Genomic DNA, 26,800 nt, shown 5'->3' with positions numbered 1-26,800 from the left:
CTAAAACCTTGCACCACCTGAACAGTTTCTTCCCCATGGCAGTGGGGCTCACAACCCCCTGCCTCACACTGACCCCCCCCCCCCCCACCCTGTCACACAAACAATGCACTGACAGTGTAATTTATAATTATTTAAAATTATTCTAATTTATAGTGTACATGCCCCACAACCATTTCACAGCCTCTAGCCTCATTGCCATTTAGTCTCACACAGCCAACAAGATGTATTGTTCTGCTGCTCTTTTTTGTAAATTTGTAAATTTGTTATTGCTATTTTGTTAATACTTTTTTTTTTTTTTTACTATTTTGTACATTTCTTGTCAATATTTGCTATTTTATTTTTATGTCCATGCACCAACCTCACCAAGTCAATTTCCTGTATGCGCAAATATACTTGGCCAAATAAAAGAATTCTGATTCTGATTCTGATTCATATGCACTCACTGAGCACTTTATTAGGAACACTATACTAATACTGGGTAGGGCCTCCCTTTGCTCTCAAAACAGCCTCAATTCTTCGTGGCATTGATTCCACAAGATGTTGGAAACCATTCTTTGAGATTCTGGTCCATGATGACTGCAGATTTTTCAGGTGCACTTTCAAGCTGTGAATCTCCCATTCTAACACATCCCAAAGGTGTTCTATTGGGTTCAGATCTGGTGACTGGGAAGGCCACTGAAGAACACTGAACTCATTGTCATGTTCATGAAACCAGTTTGAGACGACTTTTGCTTTGTGACATGGTGCATTATCATGCTGGAAGTAGCCAACAGAAGATGGATAAATTGTGGCCATGAAGGGATGCACATGGTCAGCAACAATACTCAAATAGGCTGTGGCATTCAAGTGATGACTGATTGGTATTAACGGGCCCAAAGTGTGCCAAGAAAACATTCCCCACACCATTACACTACCTCCACCATGAGAAGTGTACAGGAGCCTACATGCTTAATTTATCTTAATATGGACAGACGCTAAGTACTGTGTTCTTGTGTAAATGTTTATGTACAATGTTTATGTACCTTTATGTACACACTCTAGATGGCCTATAGGAAAGTATGTCTTCTACCTCTGGTCTCACTCACCCTCTCTGTAGGCCTTCTACTACTCTCATCCTCTCCATAACCATCTCTCCTCACTAATCAAATTAGGACCATGACGTCAGGAAATGTTATCCCTTCGGATAATTTACTGCATCTGAGAGGATAAAAATCCAAAACAGAAAAAGGGCGAGAGAGATGACTTCAACTCTCAGACTGGTAAAACAGTTTATTCTGATACAGTATATCCCTGGCATGGGGAAGTCATACTCACTGTAGAAGCAATACTGTACTGTAGGTCTCTCATACTGTATTAACACAAACACAGAGAGGAATACCATTATATACTTATACAAATACTCATAATCACTCATATTTGTGAGTCTGTTTGATGGACTGATTAGAATGAAGACCTTTTCAAGTAAGCATATCTACCAATTTGAAAGAATGGGGTTATTATCATAGCATAACAAAAAATAATTAAAGTGCAATTTTCAATATGTCATCTTATTGTCAAGTCCACAAAATGTGAAACCATAAAATGTAACTAAATATACCCATACATTTAACATATGACATAGTAATCCATGTAATTCCATGTAAACACAAACATAGCTACAGCATACAATGCCCTGAGATAAAACAGAACATAAACATTTCCTCATCCAAAAAACAAGCCATCCAGAGCTCTCAAACAAAGAAAGCTAACTGGTCCAGCTCCAACCCTCTTCCCACCCAAACCCAATTTGATACATAACTGACATTAACCCATAACCCCCCCTTATTCATAGCATTTTAACAGCAGAGTATACAGTAGCCTATGTAGGGGTACTGTACTGATTGCCAAGTTGCATCCTTACAATGTAATGCACTTAGAGTTTAAGAAGCTTGATACAAGTGCAAACATAAAATATTTTCAGATCATTTTCTTGGGTTGATAAAGGAAAAAAAATACACTAATTCACCCCAAGACTTAAAACCAAAGTATTGCGGGAATTTCAGCAGGCCTATGGAGGTTGAATATAAAGCAACAACAATCAAACAATAGTCTTTGAGGGCACATTAAGATAATGCACTTTAGACAATGTAGGCAGCAGAGGGCCTATGGTGTATCATTCTGGATCTCTCACAGGCAGGTTCCACATGGTGAATGATTCTTCAGAATGATTCATCACCAGAAGGCTCCTCCCATCAGCGGTACAGGCTCATGCTGGGACTCTGGTACAGGTACATGTAGGCGTCGCAGAACAGACGTTTAGCCACGCCTTTCATGTCCCGAGGCACCTGATTGGCCAGCTCCATAGGGGACATGTCCAAGTAATAGCCCACCTCTGGACAGGCCTGCACCTGGGGGATGTTGAAGCCATCCCTCTCTCCTGACCAACAGAGAGATAGAGAGTGTGAGTGAGACATGGTATGTGTTCACTTACAAAGACAGTCAAATATGGCCATGAAGAGAGAGAAAGAAAGAGAGAGAGAGAGAGAGAGAGAGAGAGAGAGAGAGAAAGAAAAATACATTTTACGGTACCCCTGAAACACAGTATGTATAGACACCAACAGAGGGAGTTGTACCCACACCTGCACACTCACCCTGTCTGTCAGCCATACTGTCAAAGAAGATCCAGTCCGTGTTGTTTGGTCCGTGTTTGATGAAGGAGACGTAGTGGCTGGTCTCTATGCAGAGCACAGCAAACAGCTCCATTGTCTCTCTGAGCAGGGCTTGGGGTGCAGCAAGGCCAGGGTAGCCCTCAGGGAGGCACAGGGTGGAGGGACCATGGGACCGCCGCTGGGGGTGAGAGTGCACCTGGAGGGGTACACACACCTTCATCACTGACCATACTCCACAATCCACACCAATATACTGTATATTCCTGCTCGAAATAGGTGTGTCAGTACCAGGGAGGAGCAGGTCATGCAGAACAGTTTGAATCCAGTCCTGCTCAAGACTGGGTCTCTAAAGCAGTCCACACACTCCACAGACGCCAGCTGCCCACACAACACACACTGCTTGGGACCTAAAACACACACCACATATCACATCACATCATATCTCACCACACGGCACATATTTCTGTCCATTTGTGGTGTACAGTATCAATGGGTGAAATACCCTCTGAGAGGAGGTCAGTGACGTCCAGCTGCAGTGAAGGGATGATCTTCTGGAACATCTTGAACTTCTTCCCAAAGCGAGGCATCTGGAGGATGAGGCAGGAGGGCACCTGAAGAGGGGGAGGATGACGTTACAGAATGACAGGACTATCAATCTGCAGATACAGAACACAAGTAGCCTACATAAAGTAGCAATAGATCCGAGGAGCAGGATTGATCAACAGTGCCACCTGCAGGGTAGTGTGCAGTCTTAACCTGAGCAGAGACACACACACGTACACGTACACGCACACGTACACGCACACACACCTCGGCTAGTTTGAGTCCTTCGCTGTGGAAGGAGTGTTCCAGGAGCTGTTGGACGGTGGGCAGGACCAGACTGTGGTTCTGATCCAGGAAGATTTGATAGCAGTAGTTGTCATGGACCTTACCTCCTGCTGAGCTGTAGGTGACAAATCCTTGCTTTATATGAATAATATTGTTTTCTCAACATTTACATATACTAGGTGAATATTTATGTTTTTTTAATTTGCAATCTAAATGCTTTCTACAGTAGTAGAGAGTTGAGTGCAGTATCACAGAGTAACCCTACAGTTTGAGAAGAGGCTCCAGACAGAGGATTTGATGCATGATGAGGGTGAGAAACTCCTCTGGATCTGAATGAGAACACAGTCACAAGACAGTCACACACAGTCACATAAAGTCATACCAACGATCATCCCTATCTGTAGAGTGTTTAGGCAGACACAGTACCTTTCTCTTCAGTGGTGAATGTGGGACAGTGACCACGCTCTTGCAGCTGCTGACGAAGCTTCATAATGTGCCTCCCTTCCACAAAGCCCGTTCTATAGACAACAAAATGCACACACACACACATTACACATCCTAATCATCCTCCAAGTCTACACACGTACACACCTATATAGGCATCCACCCATCCACCCATCCACACACCCACCCACACAAACACACGCTGACCTCCGGAGCGGATTGACAATGTCATGGAGCAGCGTGTCCTGGATGGGAGTGTCCTGTCGCTCTGTTGACTTGAACAGGAGGGAGTCCAGCACTGAGGAGCAGGAGAACAGACTGGAGAAAGAGGGACTGTCATTGGGTTTATGTTTATATGGGTTATCATCATCATCATCATCATCGTCATCATCATCCTGACCTGAAGAGGGCAGAGTCCATGTAGCAGGAGTTACAGTGGCCTTGGATTCCCTTCATCCGGCCTATCAGAACCTGCTCTACCTGCGCCGAAGTGATGGGTGCAACATTATCCAGCACCACCTCCCTCTCTGAGAAAACATACACACATACACGTCACACACACACACACACACACAGTCATGTTAGGCCAAAGATTAGGGTTTGACTGACCTGTAACACCATTGGCTGGCACCCTCTCACTGTGACTGGCTGTAGCCCCCGGGAAGCGGGAGTCAGGGCGACAGGAGAGCAGCTTGACGAAGAGACCCCGCTTTGGTGGGCAGCTGAAGAACCGCTGGCCTTTAAAGGTACCATCACTCACCCCACTGCCATCATCCTAGAACAAGAGAGAAGCGGGTTGGGTGAAAGAAAGCAGAGTTGGATATGGGACCATAGATAGGAAATAGATTGTTTAAGAATGCTCCAGCCCATGCAATGATTTAATTCTAAGCAGTTCTGTGGTTGAGGTCAGTATTGAGATAAACCTACCAGCTCTAGTCCAGCCATGGTTACTTTCATGTCGGACAGAGTTCCGATCCAGCGGATGATTCCATAGGCAGTTCGTCCTGCAGCCAGGTTCACTTCCACAAGAGAGTTAACATCCAGTCTCAAGGGGCGGACATCCTCCACAGGTGCCTTTTCAATAACCATATAGTCAGTCTGAGGCTCTGAAGTCAAAACAAAAAGAGAAACATACAGTAAGCAAATGACACAAAGCCTCAAACACATACACACACATACACACACACACAAACCTGAGGACAGCAGCTCCTCCTTCATGACATAGTCAAGAGGTATGGTCATCTCTCCTCCAGTCACCCCCCGCTCGTCCCTGTCCTGTACAGATAAAGGAAACACAGTTGGCAATCATCCGCTGAGCCAATCCTTCGCTACAGGATAGACCTCAGAACTGATAACCTGCATTAGCCCATTAGCACTCACTGTGGAGATGTGTACAAGCATCTGGCCCTGGTTCTCCTCCAGGCCCATCACCATGCCATGGCGGGCATTCTTTTCGTTCTCCATGAAGAAGGTGACTCTTTCTCCGGCACTGAGGGGCTCAGTGTGGGGCTGTAGGGAGGCTGGCTGGGCTGCTGGTGAGGGCAAGGGATTGGGCACCATGGGTCTAACTCTGGAGAATGGAACAAAGACGCCACAGTCTTTCTTACAGGAGAAGAAGGCTCTACTCATATATGTCCCATCAGTGTTCCCTTTTCCTTTGTCCTCTCCCTATGAAGAAACAGACATACACATTCCTCAATTTATATATTCTCACTCAATAAAGTCACAGTTCAATTAACCTTTCAGAGGACAAGCAAAACCCAACAGAGGTTACACATACTGTACATCATACAGTAGAGACAGCAACAGAAAGAGCTCATGTAGCTATAACTCTAGAAAGACAAAAGCTAAAAATGAAATAAAACTGCATGGGATAGCTGATGTTAATATATCACTGTGAGCAGCAAAGTTGTCTGTATGTTTAAAAGCAATATGACACATTCATACACATACCTACACAGTTCACATACCTGCAGTTCAATCCCAAAGAAGATTCCTGTTATCGGGTCATCATACTTTTTTGGCTCTGTGGTCCTTCCAAGGTAGCGTATGATCCCCCTCAGCCACTTCCCCTCCACCTCCACAGTGACAGGAGTATCCTTGGTGAGATCCTGGGCAGTCTTGAGAACCCCCCACTCGCTGAACCACTTCATCCTCTCTGAGTCTGCTCCAAGAGCCTGCAGCAGCTCTGCCTCCAGAGCACTCACCAAGTGCATGTCATTTAGCTTCACGGTAGATTTGGAGATAGAGCCCATGGAAATGACAGGCAACTCCTCTATAGTTTCACACACACTGAGTGTTGACATGTATTTACTCTCCAAAATGTAGCATATGCGGCCCACGTTGATGTGGATGGGATACGCAGGTTTCCGTATGATGATGTAGTAGATGTTCTTATCACTGGAGTCCATGGTTGATACTGAGGCAAATGGATACAATATGATGTTACACTACTTACATTGTTATTAACGTGTGGGCACTAGAGTAAGTATGTTGTTACAGAATAGTCAGAATGAGTCATGAGTCTCACACACACACACACACACACACACACACACACACACACACACACACACACACACACACACACACACACACACACACACACACACACACACACACTGAAAACCGTTCTTTATCTGTAAAAACATCAGCATTTTAACATAAGAAGAAAGTGGAAAACAGGAAGGACTTTCACTTTGAGTGCGAATCAACTTTGAAACTTTATGATTGCAACTTCAGACACCGCAGCTCGATGGCTACGTTCCATAATTTCCCAACAAAACAAAATGTGTTATTTTGCAGTAGACTGTAGATTGTTTACCTTGTCAATCTTAACTTTAGTGATTTAGTCGTTTAGTAGCCGTCTGACGAGCTCTTATGTCGCTCATCACTTCCCCTTTCGTTTCACAAAAAATTGTCGTCAGTCATCTCTACGTTTTCGCTGTACTGTCATTCGTCTAGTCTAGCTATCGTGGTTGCCTATCCAGTTTGTCAGTATTAGCACATATCCAAAATCAAAATACTGTATGACTTTTAATAAAAAAGCTATCTATATATGCATTTATTATTTTAGTTTATTCTTGTCAACTAAAACTCGTGGTTGGATTCAACCTGTGATTGGACAGTCTCCTCATTACATCATCTACGAGTCTGCGACGCTGAATGATGACGAAAACGAGCTTCGGATGTAAACATGGAGGAAAGGGAGGCACTGAAAAGGCAAATCGAACTGCTTCAAAGTACGTTGGTGGTTTTGCTACAGTCTGGGTATCATTACTGATGAATTGTACTGTAAAAAATAAACGCGGACGACGTAAATCGTATAGCTGTCACGCGGGCTATTAGTTTTGTGGGGCAACACACCTTCTCCGTTGCTGTCATGCATGCTATGGGAAATGATCTGAATATTAATTGATGTAAAATAAATAAGGAACAGTAGTATTTTGTCAATAATAATATCTGTTAAACAATAAATAACCAATGATGTCATCAAATACATGTTTGTAATACCATCAAACCCCACTTTGTTGAAATCAAATGATCAAAAGATATGGCCGTCAGGAACCGCGATATCTTAAAAGGGAAATGCTTGCATCCCAAAGGCAGTAGTGTTAATGTATTTTTGATCGTCATGACTACACAGCCCACATTGCCTTATTTTCCATTTACGGTTATAGCTAATTCACCGTCTTTTACATACTCATATGGAACATTAGATAGGATGTTAGTGCATTTGTAACCATGAAACACTACTTGTATTTGTTCGTTGGTTACTAGATGTATGGCTAGTGTGCATGTGAGTAGACCCGTAATCAATAGCTGTCAACTAAATATAAATAACAATTAGCTAGCTGTGTGTGTGTGTGTGTGTGTGTGTGTGTGTGTGTGTGTGTGTGTGTGTGTGTGTGTGTGTGTGTGTGTGTGAATGATAGCCTAGTATTGATAGAAATAATACTTAACAATTCATCAACAATTTACCACTGTTGTTGCCAGCTCTTAATCTTTCTTCCTGTTACCACAGATCTCATCAATACCCACAAGAATGTCCATGGCAACGCCCCCTCTAGTGCTGGCCAGTGGCGCCCAACGAGACCAGCAGCAGCCAGAGGCAGGGGTCAGAGCTCATCTTTCACTCCTTCACACATAGCCAGAGGCAGGGGTCAGAGCTCATCTTTCACTCCTTCACACACCTCCCAAGGTGGGCCTCACGCCCCTCTGCCTGTGGGAAACTGGAGGAAGACCTACTCTCTCAGTAACAAGAGAAGCTCAGCACTGCAGCCGAGACCTACACAGACCACCCAGTCCACTGTAGAGCAGCCCTTAGTCTCCACCCCTTCTGCTGACTCTCTGTCTGCCTCCCTACAGGCACCAACAGGCACATCTCAGGGCAGCTCTGAGCCCTGCCACAGCAACCACAACCCTGCCAGAAGAGGGAAGGATGGAGCCAAAGGTGCAACTTTCACACTCCCAGGGGGAATGAGAAGAGCGGTGACAAGGTCCACAAATACCACAGAGACAGAGCCAGGTATAAGGGAGAAAGGGGCTGGGGATGGGGCTGGGCTCAGGGCCCCAGGTCTAATGGGGTCTGGTATACCGCCAGAAGACCACCAGAGACAGTTTAAACAGGACATTCAGACAAGGGCTGAAGAAAAGAGTGTGGCACTGTCTCTGGAGACTGCCACACCTGGAGAAAAGGAAACAGCACCAACAGATGTCCCCTGCTCAGCCAAGACCAGCACCACTGCCAAGATACAGAGCACAGCCCAGCTGCAGATCAGACCTAATCTGCCTGGGAACACTAGCGCAGGAGATAAGCCGAAGGTCGCCAAAGCAACCCCCAACAACCCCACCCCACCTCTTCCTCCACCCCCCTCTGCTTCCCGTCCCAGGTCCAAGCCCACCCCGACCCAGCCTCAGTCAGTCTCCTCTGCCCTGGGACGGTCCAAGTTCATCTGGGTGAAGAGCCAGGAGGCAGGAGGAGAAGGGCCCAGCCAGATCAGAGCTGAGGCGCAGTCTCCAGGCAAACTCACCAGCTCTACCCCTATCCCAGTCTCTCTTGCGGGGGTCCCCAGCAGTGCCTCACCCCCATTCAGCATCAGCAAGAGAACCCCCAGTAAGAAGGTGCCCCGCAGACTCAGTCTGTCCACAGGAACCCCAAAGACCTCCAAATATACCTGGGTGTCCTCCTCTGCTGCTGGCCAGGCCAGGCTGTCCCGCAAGTCCCTCTCACCCAAAGCCCTGGCACTGCCTCAAAGAGCTCCAGAGAAGGGAGAGGCAGCCAAGAAACCCAGACCTGCCCCGACTCACTCTGCTAAACAGAGGAAGGGATCAGGAGCCTCCTCCAACCTCAGCAGCCGCTACCGCTGGAAGGCAGGGGGCTCAAACCCAAGTGCCTCCAGGACAGTGGCAGGGTCAGGAGCGGCCCGCCGTGGGTCTGTGTTCCGCTGGACCTCAGAGAAAGAAAATGGGCCCAAAGGGGTGAAGGGGGGCTCTAGTATCGCCCCATCTATAACTCAGCGTACCTCTGCTCAGCCCTTGTCCTCCACTGGTGGGTTCAAGCTCAGGAGCAGGATGAAGATCATTAGAAGGTCTGCCAGCAGGTGAGGAAGAGGAGGACAGCTCTCTTTTGGAGTCTACCCTAAATCTCTCAACCTGACTTTATATCTGGAATTTTGCAGTAATGTATAGTTCTAGCCAGCAGATGGCAGCCAATGCCTACCCTCTAAATTTCCTTACCACTGTTTTTAATGCACACATTTGATACAAGGCGGTCTGGTCTACAGTACAATATAGACTTTAGTTTGTGTCTTTAGTCTATCGTAGACATTAGGCTCATTCTAACCAAAGAAGTGCTGCACATCTCACTCATCCACTCTCCTGTGTGTTCCAGTGGGTCTGGGTCAGAGGGTAGGTCCAGTCCAGCAGTGGTGACCGTGAGCAGCCGGTACTCCCTCCGAAGGCGAACACATACTCCTGTGAGGACACACTCCCAGGGTAGGAGCCCTGGAGCCGTGAGGAAGACCCCGTCTCGAGAGCTGGTTTCTTTTGGCAGACACAAGCTCCGCCGTCTGTCCGCTAGCCCCTCCAGGACAGGTAGGCAGCACGGGGAGGGAATTGAGTTCCTCCCCATTCTACTAAAACCAGACAGTCATTTAGACAGTGATTGTATTGTAAATCATATAGGCCCTAATCGCAGCAGGATAAATGGTGTATATTTTCCTGCTCAGTTTCAGGAGAGTGTTGTTATTAATTCAGTCCCGAGTCATGCCGTTATCTGCCTCTAATTGTGACTGTGACTAATTTAGTTAATGAGCTCTTGAGCAAATATTACCATCCATGGAAAACGAGATTACACAGTCTGAGTCCTATATACAATGGAGCAGCTCTGTTGTTTTGTTTGGCAATTCAAGGATACTGTTGTGAGTTGTGTTGTTCACATTTCCCCACTGCTGATGTGTGACCCAGAGGTCGCTGTTCCAGACTTTCCAGCAGAGGGCAGCATTCATTCTCAATGGGAGACCTGTGCTGAGGTCTTTGTGTGGACCGTAGGTTGGCAGTCAGGGGAGAGGGAGGGATGGGGGGGGGGGCTGTGAGGGATGGTGGAGGGGGGCTAATTGATTGCCCAATTCAGCCGTGATGGTGAACAAGTGCCGATAGTGGGTAATTTGCAGAGGTGGAGGCGGGGAGAGGCGCTGCTATCAAGCCCTGGCACCACTCTCCCCTAGTAGATAAAAAGGAGCTAATGCATAATTATCCTTTTGCAAATTGGATTGTTTTAACGAACTGTAGAATATAGGCCGAACCTGATGGAAAGCAATCAGTGTTTTTACAACCGCAGCCCCTCCTTCCACCCCCCAGCCACGCTGTACCCAGCCCCTCGGTCGTTCTGTACCCAGCCCCCCCTTATGCCCATCTCAGTGTAATCGCCCTCAGTCAATGGAGTCGAGCACACATTAGAAAAGCCATCACGATTAACATTAGGCTTTATTCATCCTGATGTCTGGGTGTCTGCCACTCTACCATTGCTCACTCTCTGTCTTTCCTCTTTCTCTCCCATTTCCCCCTCCTCTTAGTCTATCACCCCTCTTTCACACAATTTTCTTATTTTCTGTAGGGTTTTCTGCTGTCTAATTTCGGCTGTATCTTTCCTCGTTCTCTCGTTGTCTCTCTCTGTCTGTGTGTCTGTCTCTGTCTATTACACACACACCTTTTTCTCCATCCTATCAGCCTTTCTCACAGTGTTCTGTCTTATGTCTCAGTCTCTTCCTTGAGGTGGAGAGAGGAAGCAGACCTGCAGGACTTGACTTAAGACTCTTAACTTGTACAGTATGTTTCTGTATGAGATAAAGAGAGAAATGTCCAGGAGAGAGGTAAAAAGTACAATTTAAGAGACCAGGGATGGAGACGAAGAAGAGAGAAGAAAATGGAGTGAGAGAAGGGGAATGTGGCCGTCTGTGCTGCAGATAAGAGCTGCTAATAAAGAGCAAATTGAATTACTAATGATGGGGAGCAGAGTCTTACAGATGAGCCCGTTAAAAACCACCCTGATGACCATATAGACTTACATGCACGCACACACACACCCGCAAACACACATGCACCCACACAAGCACAAACAATGTTATGTCTCTTAATTTCCTCTCCAATGACTTAACCCCCCCCCCCCCCTTCTCTCTCTGTGTCTCTCTCTCTCTCTCTCTGCGTTAGTGCAGGCATTTATTTGGCTGCTCGGTTATCTGCGGTTTAATTTAAAGAGGGCATAAACCTAAGTGAGCAGTTAGGGCTGTAATGAATCGTGAGGTGTGTGTGTGTGTGGGGGGCGGGGGGGGACTGGAGGGGGACGACCTAGAGGCGGCCACGGAGACCAGATAACCTAATAAAGCAGATAAACGACAGGAATGGACAGAACACTGAGCGGAAGAGTGCTGAGCCAAGCGGGTTCAGGTCTCATGTGACAGCTTTGGGAGAGTGGAGGGTCTCTGGCTCACTCACTCTCTTTTTCTCTCTCTCCATCTCTTTCAGCATCTCTGTCTGTCTCTGTCTCTTTGTGTCTGTATTTGGTTTGTCTGTCTGTCTCTCTTTACCGTCTCTGTCTACTTTAGTCTGATAATCACTGTCTCATACAGTATATTGTATTTATAACCATATACGAATATCACCCAACTGGGTCTCTACGTTTCTGATGTCTTCTACTTCTGTTCTATGTTTGAATCTTCCCATAAGAAGCTCAATCATTCTGTCCAATGGAAATCTTTGGTCCTCTTGGCATTGGTAAGTTCAGAGGCCAGTCCAGAGGGTACAGGTCTGCTCTTAAGTTAGTTTACTGAACAGACTGATAGATGATATCAGTGGATATGACAGTGGCTTTGCAGGAGCAAATATTTATAGAATGGAAATGTGATTTTGCATGCATGAGTATGTGTTTATACTGTATGTGTCTATGGAATGTATAGGCCTACTATGTGTGCGTGTGTGTGTGTGTGTCAGTGGAGGCTGGTCCATTGAGGAAGAGGAGGATGGTTCTCCGTTGAATTTTGCTGAAATAAAAATAAGAACTTCTGTACAAAAACGGTACAGTCTGCTGCACAAAAAACAACAAAAACAGTTCATGCACACAACAACAAAAAATTGGTTTTCGGCTTCAATGGTTCCATTATTTGTGTTTTATCTTTTCACTTAGTTTCAGTTCATTTGGGGCTTCTGACGACAGGGTGCGAACCAAATTCGGCAAACTTACGTCCTGACCATCCAATCAAAAATCGTGTGTGTGTGTGTGTGTGTGTGTGTGTGTGTGTGTGTGTGTGTGTGTGTGTGTGTGTGTGTGTGTGTGTGTGTGTGTGTGTGTGTGTGTGTGTGTGTGTGTGTGTGTGTGTGTGTGTGTGTGTGTGTGTGTGTGTGTGTTTTTATAGGCTAGCTAGTTCACTTACTGACTGGGTGTGTAGCTGAAGTTCTTTCTGGTGCAACATTCTGGAGAGAGAGTGAGAGAGATATTTATTAAGAGACTAATATAACCTTACACATATTTAGTAAGAGGAGAGAGAAGGAGATACTTTTCGTTTTCGTTTTCGTTTTCGTTTTCTTTAAATTTGCAGATTTTCTTTTTTTTTGGGGGGGGGGGGGGGGATTTTCATATTAATTATTATAATAACCAGCTAACTATCTATCTAGCTAACTTTGTCGAATATCCTGAGGTAATGACCATTCCACTCCAAATAACAGTGTCAACTCTGATATTCAGATATACTGAAGCCAGTCCCATGTGCCCTCTCATCCCCTGGGGCATTCATGTTTCCTCTCCAAGCATTGCGAGTAGCCCTGTGTAATTCTCTCAGAACTTTATGTAGACACAGTCACATTTGCGATGTTTGTCTGCTCAGTAAAATCCTGTCTTGCCCTGAGTGGAAGAGTTGAGCTCTTCACCATCCATCTATGATGAGCCTGTCCTGCACACTGCTCAACTATTACCTCGATGAACTGGTCCCATTCCCCAACATATTTTAGTGTTAGTATAGTGTGTGTTCTAACATTCTAACCCCAAGTGGAAGATGGGGAGAGAGAGGGTTTGTCTGTCTGTCTGTCTGTCTGTGTGTGTCTGTGTCTATGTGTGTACTGAGTGCTTGTGTGTGTGTTGCTGCTCTTCTCCATATGGTTAACTGATTAGCAGCAGGGCGAGTTGTCATGACTTTATTTGGTATCTTGAGCACACACACACACACACACACACACACACACACACACACACACACACACACACACACATACCCTCTCTTATGCTCTGAATCAGTGGCTGGGGGTGTATGGGTTAGTGTTTTATTACCGTTTCTGTTGTCAGTTGGTCCCCTGCCCTGTATGCGTAAATCACCCTAGCTGGGCAGATCCCTTTCACTACCAGGTTGCCAAACACACACACACACATACACCCACCCACCCACCCGCACGCACGCACGCACGCACACACACACGGAACACATACTGTACATACACACACACACACACACACACACACACACACACACACACACACGCACACACACACTCTCTCTCTCTCTCTCTCCCCCTCTTCCACTTGGGGTTAGAATGTTGACCTGTTTGTGCGTTGCAGTTGGAGTGGTTCACATACTGACCCAGCAGTGGAAGTCGTGTCCCCCTCCCTGTCAGGTTACTGCTCCCCCCTCAGCCCCCTCAGCCCCCCACCAACGAACCAGTTACCCACTCCCTCCCTTGGGGATCCTGTTACTGTGCCGACGATGAGCCCATTTATTTCACTCATAAATCACTGCTGCAACGTCCGTCAGAGCCCTGGTCTTGCTGTCATTTTCCACTTTCTGCAACGGTGTCACCTCATGCACACGCACACGCATGCACACACACACACACACACACACACACACACACGGAATCATAGTCATAACGAAAACAGGCACACTCAAACAGTCACCAGACATGCTACTCATGCTGTAGGTCTACATAGTGTAATGTAATGTATGTCTGTGTGTGTTTGTGTATTAGAAAGCAGGTGTAGGTAAGTGTGTGTTCTGTTGGCTGACATGATTGCATGTTGATAAAGTGGTCTAAGCTTATTGCGTGTGCGTGTGTGTGTGTGTGTGTGTGTGTGTGTGTGTGTGTGTGGGTGTGTGTGTGGGTTTGGGTGTGTGTGTGGTGCGTATGCATGTGTGCCTGTGCTATTTGGCAGCACATCTCTGGTCACTGTCTCTTGTTTCGTCGTTAATCGGATCACATCTCTGTCTACACCACATGCTCTGTATTTATTTATTTATTTATTTTTACAAGTCTCTCTTGATTGGCCTGTTTTGGAAATTCATTGACACTCTTCACCTTAATCCTAGTTTCACTCTCTTCCCCCCAGTAATAAATTCCCCTTGTATCCATCCTTTCTCAGTTGCTCTCGCTCTCTGTCTCGCACACACACACACACACACACACACACACACACACACACACACACACACACACACACACACAGTCTTTAAAGCCTATGTCCTGTCCTTATTTGGCCACGGTTTGGCTTAATGTCTGTTTGTTTATTTTTGTTTGTTTATTTGCATCACTCACTGGTTCACACACTCTCCAGTTTCTCCCACTTTTCCTTCACACCATGACCACTCTCCTCTTTCTTTCTTGCTTGCTCGCTCTGACACATTCTATCACACACACACACACACACACACACACACACACACTTATAGTGAATCTAGTTACGTTGTGTGTGTGGTGTGCATGATTGCCAAATGTATGAGCGAGCAGTGGGGAATGGTATTTAGAGTGGGATATTTGGGAAAGCAGCTGAAGGAGAAAAGTCTCTCTCACACACACACACACATACACACACACACACACACACACACACACACACACACACACACACACACACACGTGCACACTGTCTGGACCCAAACAGTGCTCACAGACAGACACACATTCTGCTCATTCCTCTCCACTTTCTCAGGCCCTCTGTGTCAAACAGGTGGGGCCCACTGTCCTCTCTCTCTTACACTTGTACACACACACACACACACACACACACACACACACGCGCACACACACACACACACACACACACACACACACACACACACACACACAGGGCACTCATCACACACAGATACGCTGCATTTCTACAGGTATGATGATTGTGTGTGAGCCCCCCCCACCTTGTCAAACTGTCAACTGGCTGTAATGAAAGCCGTGATCGTCAGGCCTCGCGTGAGAGACACTGACGTGATAGACTATTAGGACAGGCACAGAGAGGGGAGAGGGGACCACTACTACTACTGACTACTACTAAATACTACCGCAATGCACACACACCCCTCCTGGCGCATTCCCACGATCCATCAATAATAGTGTTTGGGCAATTTTCTTTTTTTTTTCTTTTTAAGTCGATCAGTTTCACTCCATAGAGGAACCCTATAACAATATCGGCCCATTTTAACCTGTTTATTTTGGGTTTCAAATCTGTATGTGGTCTCATATCCTGTGACAGACTGTATCATTGGATCTGTGTTGAGTTCTGCAGCCTCTCAGATGAGATCAGTCACAGTGTGTATATGACAGAGCCCCCTATGTATGTGTCTATGGTGTGTGTGTGTGTGTGTGTGTGTGTGTGTGTGTGTGTGTGTGTGTGTGTGTGTGTGTGTGTGTGTGTGAGTGAGAGGTTTGAGAGGCATGTGTTGAAATGTGTCATCAATACTCTTTAAAGGGCGTTGAGACACTGTGGTTAAGTATCCTTCCCAGTTAAGGGGTTAAATGTGTTCTGGGTATCCAGAGGAGTGTCTCATGAGCGCTGCTGACTGAATAAATCAGAAACCTAACAGGACGCGCCTCATAATTATTTGAAAACACATGGCAGCAGGGGTGTCATTTAGCCTGGTGGTAATGGGGGTCTGTGAAAGGGAGGGGGATGTTGCCATCTTTAACCATGGGGTTAAGGCCATGTAGGAGTAACCTGTGAAATGCGTAGACTAGATTAGCCCTGTCCTTTACAGCCACTTCTGTGCTCCTAGTTTGAGCAACGTTTTGTATCCAACCCTGGATCTAGCCCCCTATGATAACATTTACTGTGGTTATGACGTTGATCAGTAGCCTACCGCCATTGGCCCTTTTACTCAGGTTCTCATGTGGGATGGAGGCTTCTTTGAACCAATGGCTTGCAATAATAGAATGCAGGTCTCTGACATTGCAACATATGGACAAAAAAGAGAAATATAACTCCTGCATAATATTAGTTTTTAGTTTTAGGTCTGTGAGGGGCCCAGTAAGAGCTGCCCCCCCCACCCCTCAGTCCCTCACCTCCCTGGTACAGTAACCCAACCCTCCCTCCTCCCCTCCATGTGTCTGCACAGAGTGAAGTGTTACCATAATCATCATGGGGGTTTGGCATTTGTGTGGGAAGAGGAGCACAGTCCTCGGATTTCCTGGCATGTTAATTATGGGGCCTCTCTCTTTCTCTCTCTCTCTCTCTCTCTCCCTCTCTCCCTCTGTCTCTCTCTCTCTCCCTCCCTCTGTCTGTCTGTCTCTCTCTCTCCCTCCCTCTGTCTGTCTCTCTCCCCCTCTCTCTCTCTCTCCCTCTGTCTCTCCTTCTGTCTCTCTCTCCATCGGCATATTGTTCCCATTAGGCCGTGTGTGTGTGGGGTGGGGGTGGGGGGGGTGGGGGGGGCATGATACAAGACTGGGCTTAGGACTGAGGATTTGGAAGTAGGGGCACTCAGTGGGGGGTCTTTGGGATGTGCTCTGCTCTAACTCCCCCTGTAAGAGAATCCCCCCTCCAGTGACGCAAGGATGAGGAACCTCAGAGGAGACTGGCTTTACACAGGGTTACCTCCAACCACATTTAGCCTTTTGGTGCTCACTCAACAGGGAATGTCCTCACTCACTCACTCACTCACTCACTCACTCACTCACTCACTCATGTTCCTCTCTTTTACACACCATAACAACCACTTACCGACATACTCACGTTCACTAGATGACTTGTGTATCCACTCAGTCCCACAGACGGCACATGTCTGTGTCTGTCAGGCAGTAGCTCTTATCTGTCCTACTCAGTCACACTAATGACCCTCACTGTCCAGCCCTGCAGCTCATCCAGCACTCACATGATTGGTCCCTGGCAGCGGCTCTCTGATGAGAGCACACTGTCTTACGGTTTGATTCTGGGTGAGTCTGATTGGTGACCGGGCTGCTCATGAGCTGTATCTACTGTGTAGCTGATGTGGACAACAAAACATCTTATTAGAACATAATGGGGTATTGACAGTTATCCCTTACAGCGGGCTATATTTCAGTTGAAGTTTTTCTTCCTATTTACCATTATTTGTATTTCTTGACATTCTTTTTTGTGTGCTCTTTAGCTTTGTCTTTGATGGATGTTTTTACCTGGGGCAGGTAAGGGGGGGGGGGAGTTTTTTTTGCATACAACATTTAAAAAAGGATTAGATATGATGCAAGCAACAACTATCTGACAGAGTTTGTTATATAATACAATAGTTAAAGCTTATCTATCCAATAAAAAAAACAATAATAACAATGGAATAATGTAGGGTGGAGGTGATATGTAGTGTGCAGGGCGAGGTGAAGCTTTGGGATGCAGGGATGGAAAGTATTGTGTAATTGCTACATTTGTACAAGACCCTCGGGGCCCCCCCCTACATTCAACTATGCTCCCTCTCCTTCTCTCCCCTCATGTCCACACTCCCCCCCACCCTGCCGTATCTGTCCTCCCAGCTCTATCCATCTTTCTATCACTCCCTCTCCTCTTTCTCCCCTTCTCTCCTCTCTCTCTCTCTCCCCCCTCCCTCTCTCTCTCCCTGTCCAGAGAGAGTGATGATATTCTCCTAATTAACTGGTTGTCTGCTTGGCTGTAGTCCTCTGTGGACCAGCTGAGTGAGGCGATCCGGGGCCAGCCCCCATCCCTCAGTCCCTCAGTCCCCCGTCCCCTCCCTGTCCCGTCCAGTCCTGCTCCACCTGGCCCTCTCCCAAAACACAGACGCTGGCCGAGGGGAAACCCGACCCTCTAATCTCCCTGACATTTTTCTTCAGCCTTTCCAACTTTCCATTTCAGTCCTGCAGGCCTGGACACCCGACCACCCCCCCCCCCTTCATCTATTCTGGTCCTCTGGAGTTATCCACTGAACACCGACCCCCCCCGTCAGCCCAGACCCCTCTTGGCTCTCAGTCTACCCCCCCACCCCATGCCTCTTAGTCCATCCCTTGGGGGCAGTTAAGTTTTCTCTAGTCTCTTTGGGGCCCCAAGCTATGTGCTTCCAGCCATGACTGGCATGCAAGTCCCCCAGCTCAACACCAAGCTCTCCCCTAAGCCCATGACCTCCCCCCAGCCTCCTCCTCACCATCCTCACAGGTGCCCCCTAGATTTAAACCCCCACGATGTATGGACTTACTACTTCTGTGCTTCTCCCTCCCCTCTATCTCACTTAACCCCCCTCTATTTTGCTCCTCCTCCCTGTATCCATTTCTCCCTCCCTCCCTCCCTCCCTCCCTCCCTCCTCTCCTCCCCTCCTCCTCACCCTAGACCCTGGTTGTGTGGTATTTAATAATGGATGATTGTTTGTGTTTGTCAGTCAGCCTGCTCTTGTTAAAGGACTTTAAGATAACTGCTAATTCCACTCAGGCTGTATTGATTAGCTGTGCTGGGTGGGGATTGTTTTATAGCCCGGGCGGAACGCCCCCCTCCTCCTTCTTCAACAGTACCCTCACTCTCTCTCTCTCTCACTCTCACTCTTGCTGGGGTCCCTCTCCGGCTGAATAATTAATGCTTAACGTATTTAATTAGTGAGATTTGCTCTGAACAGAGGCAGAGTAATTGAGTCCTTTAACTCAAACTGTGTGTGTGTGTGTGTGTGTGTGTGTGTGTGTGCGTGTGTGTGCGTGCATGTGTGAGAGACCCTGTCTCAGTGGACTCTGGCATGCGTCCAAGGTTGGTTTTTTTGTAGTTTGGTGTTTGATGGTATTGGCAGTGCTGGTAGGGTAATGTTGTTTTTCTACTGTTGTTAATATTGGCAGTCTTGGTAGTATTGGCAGTGATGGTGATACCCTGGCAGCGGCACCACCGCTTAACGGTGTGGTTATGGTGTGTCGGTGCCAAATAGCCCGACCAGAAAACTGCTCTGGGCTCCATGGAGACACAGGGTTCTGTGCTCACACATGAGACTGGATTTGGGTGTACAGCCAGAACCAGAGTTCATACACACGAACACACACACACACACACACACACACACACACACACACACACACACACACCACACACACACCACACACACACACACACACACACACACACACACACACACACACACACACACACACACACACACATACATGCACATCTCAGATGGCGGCCACACCCATTTTGGGGGGAAATTCAATGTAAAGTAGCCTATTTGTGTCTACCTCCGATTTTTGCTGTGATTGCTTTTTTGTGTTTTTTACTCGTTTACTCGTATGTGATGGGACTGAGCAGGAGGGGGATGTATGGTCTGGGAGGAGGAATGGGTCCCTTTGCAGATTGTTATTCAGTGGATTCACACACACGCACATACACACACACGCAGACATACAGACTTCCATGTTGGCCTATGTGCGTTTCTGGCCTTGGCCTGCAGAGGGGGCTGTTCACATGTGTCTGCTGGGACAGTGACCTGAGTAACCAGAGAGGGTGGGGGTCCCTTGTCTCCACCTCAGATCTGAGGTCGATCTGATTCACAGTTTGGCTGAAGCCCTTTGAGAATGTGTGAGAAACAAGTGTGAGAGAGAGAGAGAATGGGGGGAGGGCTGTGTGTGAGAGAGAGGGAGACAGAAGGAGGGGGAGATGGAGAGAGACTGTGAGAGAGAGTACAGTATTGATCTGGGGCAGTTCATTTTCTGCTGTCCCCGGTGAGTTGCTCTGGGGGAAATAGCTAGTTTGTCTCCTGTCATTGTAGCTTCAGAGTTAAAGAGAAAACAAGGAGGGGAAAAAGAAGCCACTTGTCTCCACAGACATCAGAATCACAGGGACTCCTCGAGGTCTAGAATCAAGGGGATTTCTTGAAATACTGTCAGTTCTAGAAGGCTATAATTATTTATTGTTTAGACACACACACACATTATTAATGTGTGTGTGTGTCTGTGGTCTGTGGCAGTGGGGAAGGCTGTATTGATCATTTGCCATTTACTGTCCTTCGCTCCCTGGTGAATTGCTCTGTGGGAAGTGGTTAATTTGTCTCCTGTCCAGGGGGCTTGTGAGCTCCCTGTACTGTGTGTGTGTGTGATTGTGTGTGTGGTCTCCTGTCTTGGCGGGGCTTAGCTGTGAAATGCCTCGCTGATGTCATTAATTCCAATTACTATCCAATGATAGTAATATTGGACTGATTGCCATAGTTCTCATTAGCATAATGTGCTGTATAGAAGAAGAAAAGATGTGAGAGAATGGAAAAGCATTTTATGTAAGCTAACCTGAGTGAAGGTATTATGAACAGAGAAGAGTATGCCTATGTGTACCCTCAATCGATAAGGCCTTTTATGGAGGAGCTTTGGATTTGATAGGTGTGAGATGTTGACATCACCCTGAGGCCTCGGGATGTTTACGCGCTGGTCTGGTATAGCCAGGATGAGAGGGTTGGTTCGGGATTTTTGAACCATATCTATGTATTCTACTTATCAGCGGTGCTGTCGATTGATGGGTAGTATTTTGTAAACCTGTCTGCTCTCATACATACGTATTGCTACTACAAGTAGACAGGGCTACAAGTTCAGTCTGTCCAAAAAGCACTCTAATAAACTCCACATGACACTTACAATTAAAAATAAAGCCAGTGGTCATCGAAGCTAATGGAACTTGTTTTTTGGAACTTGTTTTTTCTGTCAAAGTACTCATTACTGTGTCCCTCCGCACACCAGCTGTGGAGCGATACATTATACAGTAGCCTGTGTGATAATGTCTCAGTCTGAGACAGCATAGCTACAGCATATCACTCCGCAGCTGCTTGGGGGAGGGACACAGACTTTGACACCTACAATAAAGGGCTGGACAGGGTGGCAGTAGTAGACACAAGTGGTGCTGATGTAAAGAGGGGCCTCTCTGAGGCCTGTTGTATGGTCACTGCTGTTTACAAGAGTACTACCCTCCTACTGAGAAAGACCTGTTTACAAGAGTACTACCCTCCTACTGAGAAAGACCTGTTTACAACCACTCATCTGGGCTGCTTCTGCTGTTTAAGGCTGGGTCAGTTGTACACTTGGTTATTTACTTGACTTCTTACCTACATACAGTGCAGTGCCCTCCGAAAGTATTGGGAAAAGGAAGCATTTGTTCTTCTTTTGGATTTGAAATCAACTAATATGAGTTTGAAGTAAATATTCTCAGCTTGAATTCAGTATTGTTTTTCTGATTGGTTTCACCATTTAGAAATTACAACCCTTTTTATACACAGTCCCCTCTGTCAACATGAGGACCAAAGAGATGAAAAGTGAGGGGAGCCATTATGAAATATTGCTGAAATATTGGAAAAACATCAGAAATGTAGCCAAAACCTCACACTTGCCAAAAACAACAGTGTTTGTGTGTGTTTGTGTGTGTGTGTGTTTGTGTGTGTGTGTGTGTTTGTGTGTGTGTGTGTGTGTGTGTGTGTGTGTGTGTGTGTGTGTGTGTGTGTGTGTGTGTGTGTGTGTGTGTGTGTGTGTGTGTGTGTGTGTGTGCGCGTGCGCGTGCACCATCTCGCCGTGCTCTTTGCTTTCCTGTCTGAGTGGAGTTCACACACTGGTCTATTTTTGGGAAGATTACCCTCCTCTAATACCCCTCCATTCCTCCCTCCCTCTTTCTCCCCCCAGCTAGTCTTTCAGGGCATTCTTGGCTTAACGAGTTTGTACATATTAATGACCAACTTGCAGCAACGCTTCTCAAGTTACTACGATGACAGGGGCTCTTTCACTAACGCGACACTGCCCAGCCCGGCCCTACTCCTCTCTCTCTCTCTCTCTCTCTCTCTCTCTCTCTCTCTGTCTCTCTCGGTGTCTCTTAAAAAGTTTCCCTCCCTTTGCCTGTCCTCACCCTGACACTCCACCCTGTCCTGGTGATATTGATATGACAGTTGTAACCATGTCAGTTACTCTGTGAGGGGAGATGTAGTTCTAAGTGTGCAATAGTGGTGGTGCTGTGTTCACAGGTCTGAATGACCTGTGGTTAGGTTGGTCTGACTGCATCATCATTGTATGGTCTCTGCTTTGACTTTGAAAGACCTTTGCCAGCAAATATGTGTGTGTGTGTGTGTGTGTGTGTGTGTGTGTGTGTGTGTGTGTGTCTTCCAGAGGGCTGTGCCAGCGGTTAAGCAGTGTTGCCTGTTCAGAGCAGATGCCCGTTTCTCCTGGTGATGCTCAGCGGTTTAGCGGGCCGTCCAGCCTGACCCAAAGGGACCAATTAGAGCCCAGCAGCTGTACCCACACTGCCACCACCGAGAGAGACAGAGGGAGGGAGGGAAGAAGAGGAGGAAGGAGAGAGGGATAGAAGGTTAGAGAAGGGTGGAGTCAGGGAGACATAGGGATGTGAATTGGGAGGAGTGTAAAGGGGTAGGTGTGTCTGAAGGAGAGCGGTACGATGGAGAGACTGTATGTGGGGGATACGTGGGGAGTGAAGAAAGGGGTGGATTGCTCGAGAGCTGTCGATGAAGGAGAGGAAGGCCGGAAGGGAGGGAGTGAAGGAGAGGAAGAGTGTTCGCCATTCGGAGTCTTGCGCCTTTCGGAGCACCTGCTGGACTTCAAAAGGGTTGGTAAGGAGAGAGCGGCAGCCCCCTCTCCACTCTGGCCCCACCAAATTATCACCACTCCTCACCCCTGGAAATGTAGCACTCTCTCCGTGCCTGGGGCCTCATTGATACTCTGCTAAACTCAACCCAAGGTCAGTGGTCAGACTGACGATCATTAGCCGAGCATGCCCCGGTCAGTCGGACTCCACCCTCTCTCTGTGTCTGTGTCTATGAGGAACACCCGTCTAGACGCACGTCTTCAGCATATTCCCTGGCTAGGAACCAGCCATCTTAGCCTTGTCTCGTACTCCCCATAGAGCTCGGGTGACCCTCTACCAACTTCAACCAGGAGGTGTCCCACTGGCTTAGAGTCACGTGGTGCGCTGTTGTTGCCTGCGTTGCCTGTGTCACCTGTTTCTCACCCTTGGAAAAGTGTTGCCCTGTGTGATCTAGACCTACCGAAAGGTGAACCCCATTTAAAAAAAAGAGGATGTCAAGAGGGCCTAAATACACCCTCAGAACAGCCTCATCCTCCTCCTTCTTCCCTGTGCCTCTCTCTCTCCCTTTCTTTGACACCCCGTCCCTCTCTCCAACCCTCTGTTTGCACACTTTGACACTTTCATGGCCAGTTGTATGTCTCTCCGCGGGGGTGTCAGTCACCTCTGCGTCTTTCACTCAGCGGCTGAAACAGAACCCTAGGGTTCGTGTCTGACCGACTGGGCTCAAATCACTCAATCCACGGCCCAGCAGAATCACCAGCATGATGGATGTTGACCAGGCAGGCATGTGCAACCAGAACCTTTCACTGGGTTTAGACTCACCCCAGAAGTGCCCTCGATGGCAGATTTGTGTGTGTGTGCGTGTGCGGTAAAAGTTTTAACACGCACAACTAAATATAGATCATACTTAACTACACTTGCTCCTACCCTCTCTAAAACTAATTGACACACACACACACACACACACACACACGCTTTTCCTTTGCCCTGTCTCCTGGGACTGCTTAGTTGCAGGCCTCTTGACATGTATCCGTTAGGGCAGGGGTTCACATCCCTTGTGGACTCTGCTGTTGCACTCAAGAGATAAACACACTTAACCTTGGCTGACACACCCACAAACACTCACACACATACACACACACACCCAATGGCTGATGCGTAAATGGACAATGCCCTAGGCTCTTCCTTTTTTAGACAGCTCTTAAGATCCCGTGATTGACAGCCATACACTCCTCTCTTTACACATTACATGTGACATGCAACACATTGGACACGAAACACGTCAGTGGGTTCCGATATGATGCTGAACAGAGCTGTCGGACATTCGAACCAAAAGGTGCTTGTTGTTCGTCTCAAAGCAAGCCTCTGTCCTTCCTCATTACCGGGGTAGGATGGGTGACAAGGTCAAGACTAGGGTCACAGGAGATGTGTTTGTCTCATCTCTTATTCATGCCATTGATGCCGTGGACGGGTCCAGTGTATCCAATCACACTCCTATGGCTTTTCCAAGGCCTAATTTGGACTTTTGAGTGTAATGCCCCTTTTAAATATTGAGGATGAGTCTGACTCTTACATGGATTGAAATATTATTCCGGAGAAAGGCAGCTCTATCATAAGATCTGCCCCCAGCCCATTTCTTTGTATTCTTGGACCAGATTCCCTGCGTCTTGTAGCACACACAGGTCCTGACCAATAAATAACGGCTTTAAATGTGCTGTTGTTGGTTTGTCAGTTCAAGATGGGAGGTGGGTGTTACCCTAGCCCCCCCAGGAGGGAGAGCACAGCAGTGGAAGAATGCCCCCTCCCTTACGGCAGGTGGTAAGGGTCAGGTGGTGTGTGTTACAGCCGATGGCTCCGCTGCGATGACTGATGAAGTCCCTATAGCGACACCCGAAGCCACCGCCACATAGCCCCATACCATCCTCCTAACCACACCCCTCCCCTGAGGCATCATCACCACACACAGGCCCATTGGCGGGTCCATGGCACGCTTCAGGGGCCCCTGCTCTCTGTCACCAGACCACCCTCCCACTCCCCTACCAGTCTGTCAGTGCTTCTTAGTGTACCCCTCTCTTATGCCCCTTCCCCACCTACCATCATCTCAGCCTTGCCCTCTCACTGGCTCCAATAGGTTGTGGGTATGCTGGATGGAAAGGTAGTTTCTTGTGCAATATTTCATCTTTTATACAAACGTTTGTTAGCAAGATAGTCATTTCCATGGTGTACTGCTCCAACTTGAGCCAGTGGCATGTGCACTCAAGAGACCCCTAACATGAGGCAGAGGCTTACTTGGACCAAGTGTCTGCTCTCTCTGTCCATCGCCACCTCTGACTCCCAAAGTCTCAAGGCAGTTCTGTTTTTACTCCTTAGGAACGCCTCAAGGTCTCTCTCACACACACACACACACACACACACACACACACACACACACACAGAGACACACACACACACACACACACACACACACACACACACACCATCCAAACCCTGACAGCAGGTCTGGGACTCGGGGGGAGTCTACTTCCTATAGCATATGTCTGGTGGACCTGTCAATCATCACAGGCCAGAGCTGCATTCTCAGGCTTTAGGAGAGAGGGGGGAGATATGTAGAGGCCATTATGTACTTCTCTACCTACTTCTTTCTGTCCTCTTGCTCTCTCTCCTTCTCTCTCTTTCTGTCCTTTAAAAAAAGAAAAAAAAAAGTTTTTCCACTTAAAGCTGTTGCCTTCTCTATTTACTCTTGTTAAAATGAGCACTGGTAGCATACTGTATTGCATGTTCAAGAAGTACCATACTGCGTTGGTGAAGCATGGTAATAACCTTGCTAAATCCCGTGTTAGCGTAGCATTGGGCCTGTCTATCAGAGCCGTGGTGGCGCGCTGGGAATCAGAAGATGAGCCCCAGGGGATTGGACTGGGGGCTTGCTGGGGGGGGGGGGGGGGGATATGTGACTGTCAATAATAAGATATATGATCCATCAAGGTCTCCAGTGGGGGGGGGGACAGGGAGTTCTGTTAGCTGGAATTACCCGTCAGGTACGGAGAGGGGATCACAAGGGGTGGGCCATAGCAGCCTGTCACCACAGCGATGACATTATTTGATAATCCCTAAGAGGATGGCAGCAGTGCTGTACTGTGCTGTGCTGGGTTGGTCGTCGCGGCGACGGCGCCCCGTCACCCGGCAGTCATTTTGGTGGAGGAACGGGAGGAAGAGAGGAACACACAGGGAGAGGAGAGGAGCAGGATGGGGGGGGGGGGGGGGGGGGGGCTTAGACTAGGCTCAGACATGTTAGGATCCCTTAGTTAATATCCCTCTGCCTGGAATGGACCCGTTAGAGTGGGATAGCGATGATGTGTCTCATGATAAAAATGAATGCCATAGTAGATTGCACAGTGAGTGATGCAGCCTCGAAGAAGCCAAGCATGGCAGACGTTCTGTTTGAAAGGTGTCCAGAGAGCTGGTCTGTGGAGAGGTGAGACAGTGGTGGCTGAAGAGCAGAGCGTGTGAGAGAGCACAGGGAGCGAGGCACAGAGAGAAAGGTGCAGTGCAGAATGAATAGAGTAGATCATCTGTGGTTTCACAGCATAGAGTGTCAGCTTGGGATGGATGTGTGTGTGGGTGT

General features: G+C 47.5%; 2 protein-coding genes across 2 annotated transcripts in view; one reads left to right on the top strand and one right to left on the bottom strand.

Moving 5' to 3' along the window:
• Nucleotides 1-1,249: 1,249 nt before the first annotated feature.
• cyldl (cylindromatosis (turban tumor syndrome), like) lies at nucleotides 1,250-7,014 on the bottom strand. The gene is made up of 15 exons (XM_083672174.1): nucleotides 6,745-7,014; nucleotides 5,891-6,339; nucleotides 5,301-5,588; nucleotides 5,114-5,195; nucleotides 4,848-5,026; nucleotides 4,530-4,695; nucleotides 4,321-4,447; nucleotides 4,128-4,238; nucleotides 3,903-3,994; nucleotides 3,742-3,805; nucleotides 3,459-3,591; nucleotides 3,151-3,259; nucleotides 2,937-3,055; nucleotides 2,631-2,844; nucleotides 1,250-2,416 (listed from the first exon to the last, which is right to left on the bottom strand). The coding sequence occupies exons 2-15, from the start codon at nucleotides 6,329-6,331 to the stop codon at nucleotides 2,232-2,234; spliced, it is 2,310 nt and encodes a 769-aa protein (XP_083528300.1). The 5' UTR covers nucleotides 6,332-6,339; nucleotides 6,745-7,014; the 3' UTR covers nucleotides 1,250-2,231.
• Nucleotides 7,015-7,093: 79 nt separating this feature from the next.
• zc3h3 (zinc finger CCCH-type containing 3) overlaps nucleotides 7,094-26,800 on the top strand; it is a 40,859-nt gene continuing 21,152 nt past the window's right edge. The window contains exons 1-3 of the mRNA XM_083671990.1: nucleotides 7,094-7,162; nucleotides 7,945-9,523; nucleotides 9,814-10,016. Coding sequence (XP_083528116.1) covers nucleotides 7,117-7,162; nucleotides 7,945-9,523; nucleotides 9,814-10,016 — 1,828 coding nt within the window. The 5' untranslated portion in view covers nucleotides 7,094-7,116. The remainder of the gene's footprint in view (nucleotides 7,163-7,944; nucleotides 9,524-9,813; nucleotides 10,017-26,800) is intronic.

Source organism: Argentina silus (genome assembly GCF_951799395.1).
Source record: "Argentina silus genome assembly, chromosome: 6".
NCBI classification, from domain to species: domain Eukaryota; kingdom Metazoa; phylum Chordata; class Actinopteri; order Argentiniformes; family Argentinidae; genus Argentina; species Argentina silus.
Note: the sequence above shows the minus strand (reverse complement) of the source record. Positions and strands in the feature narration are given on the sequence as shown.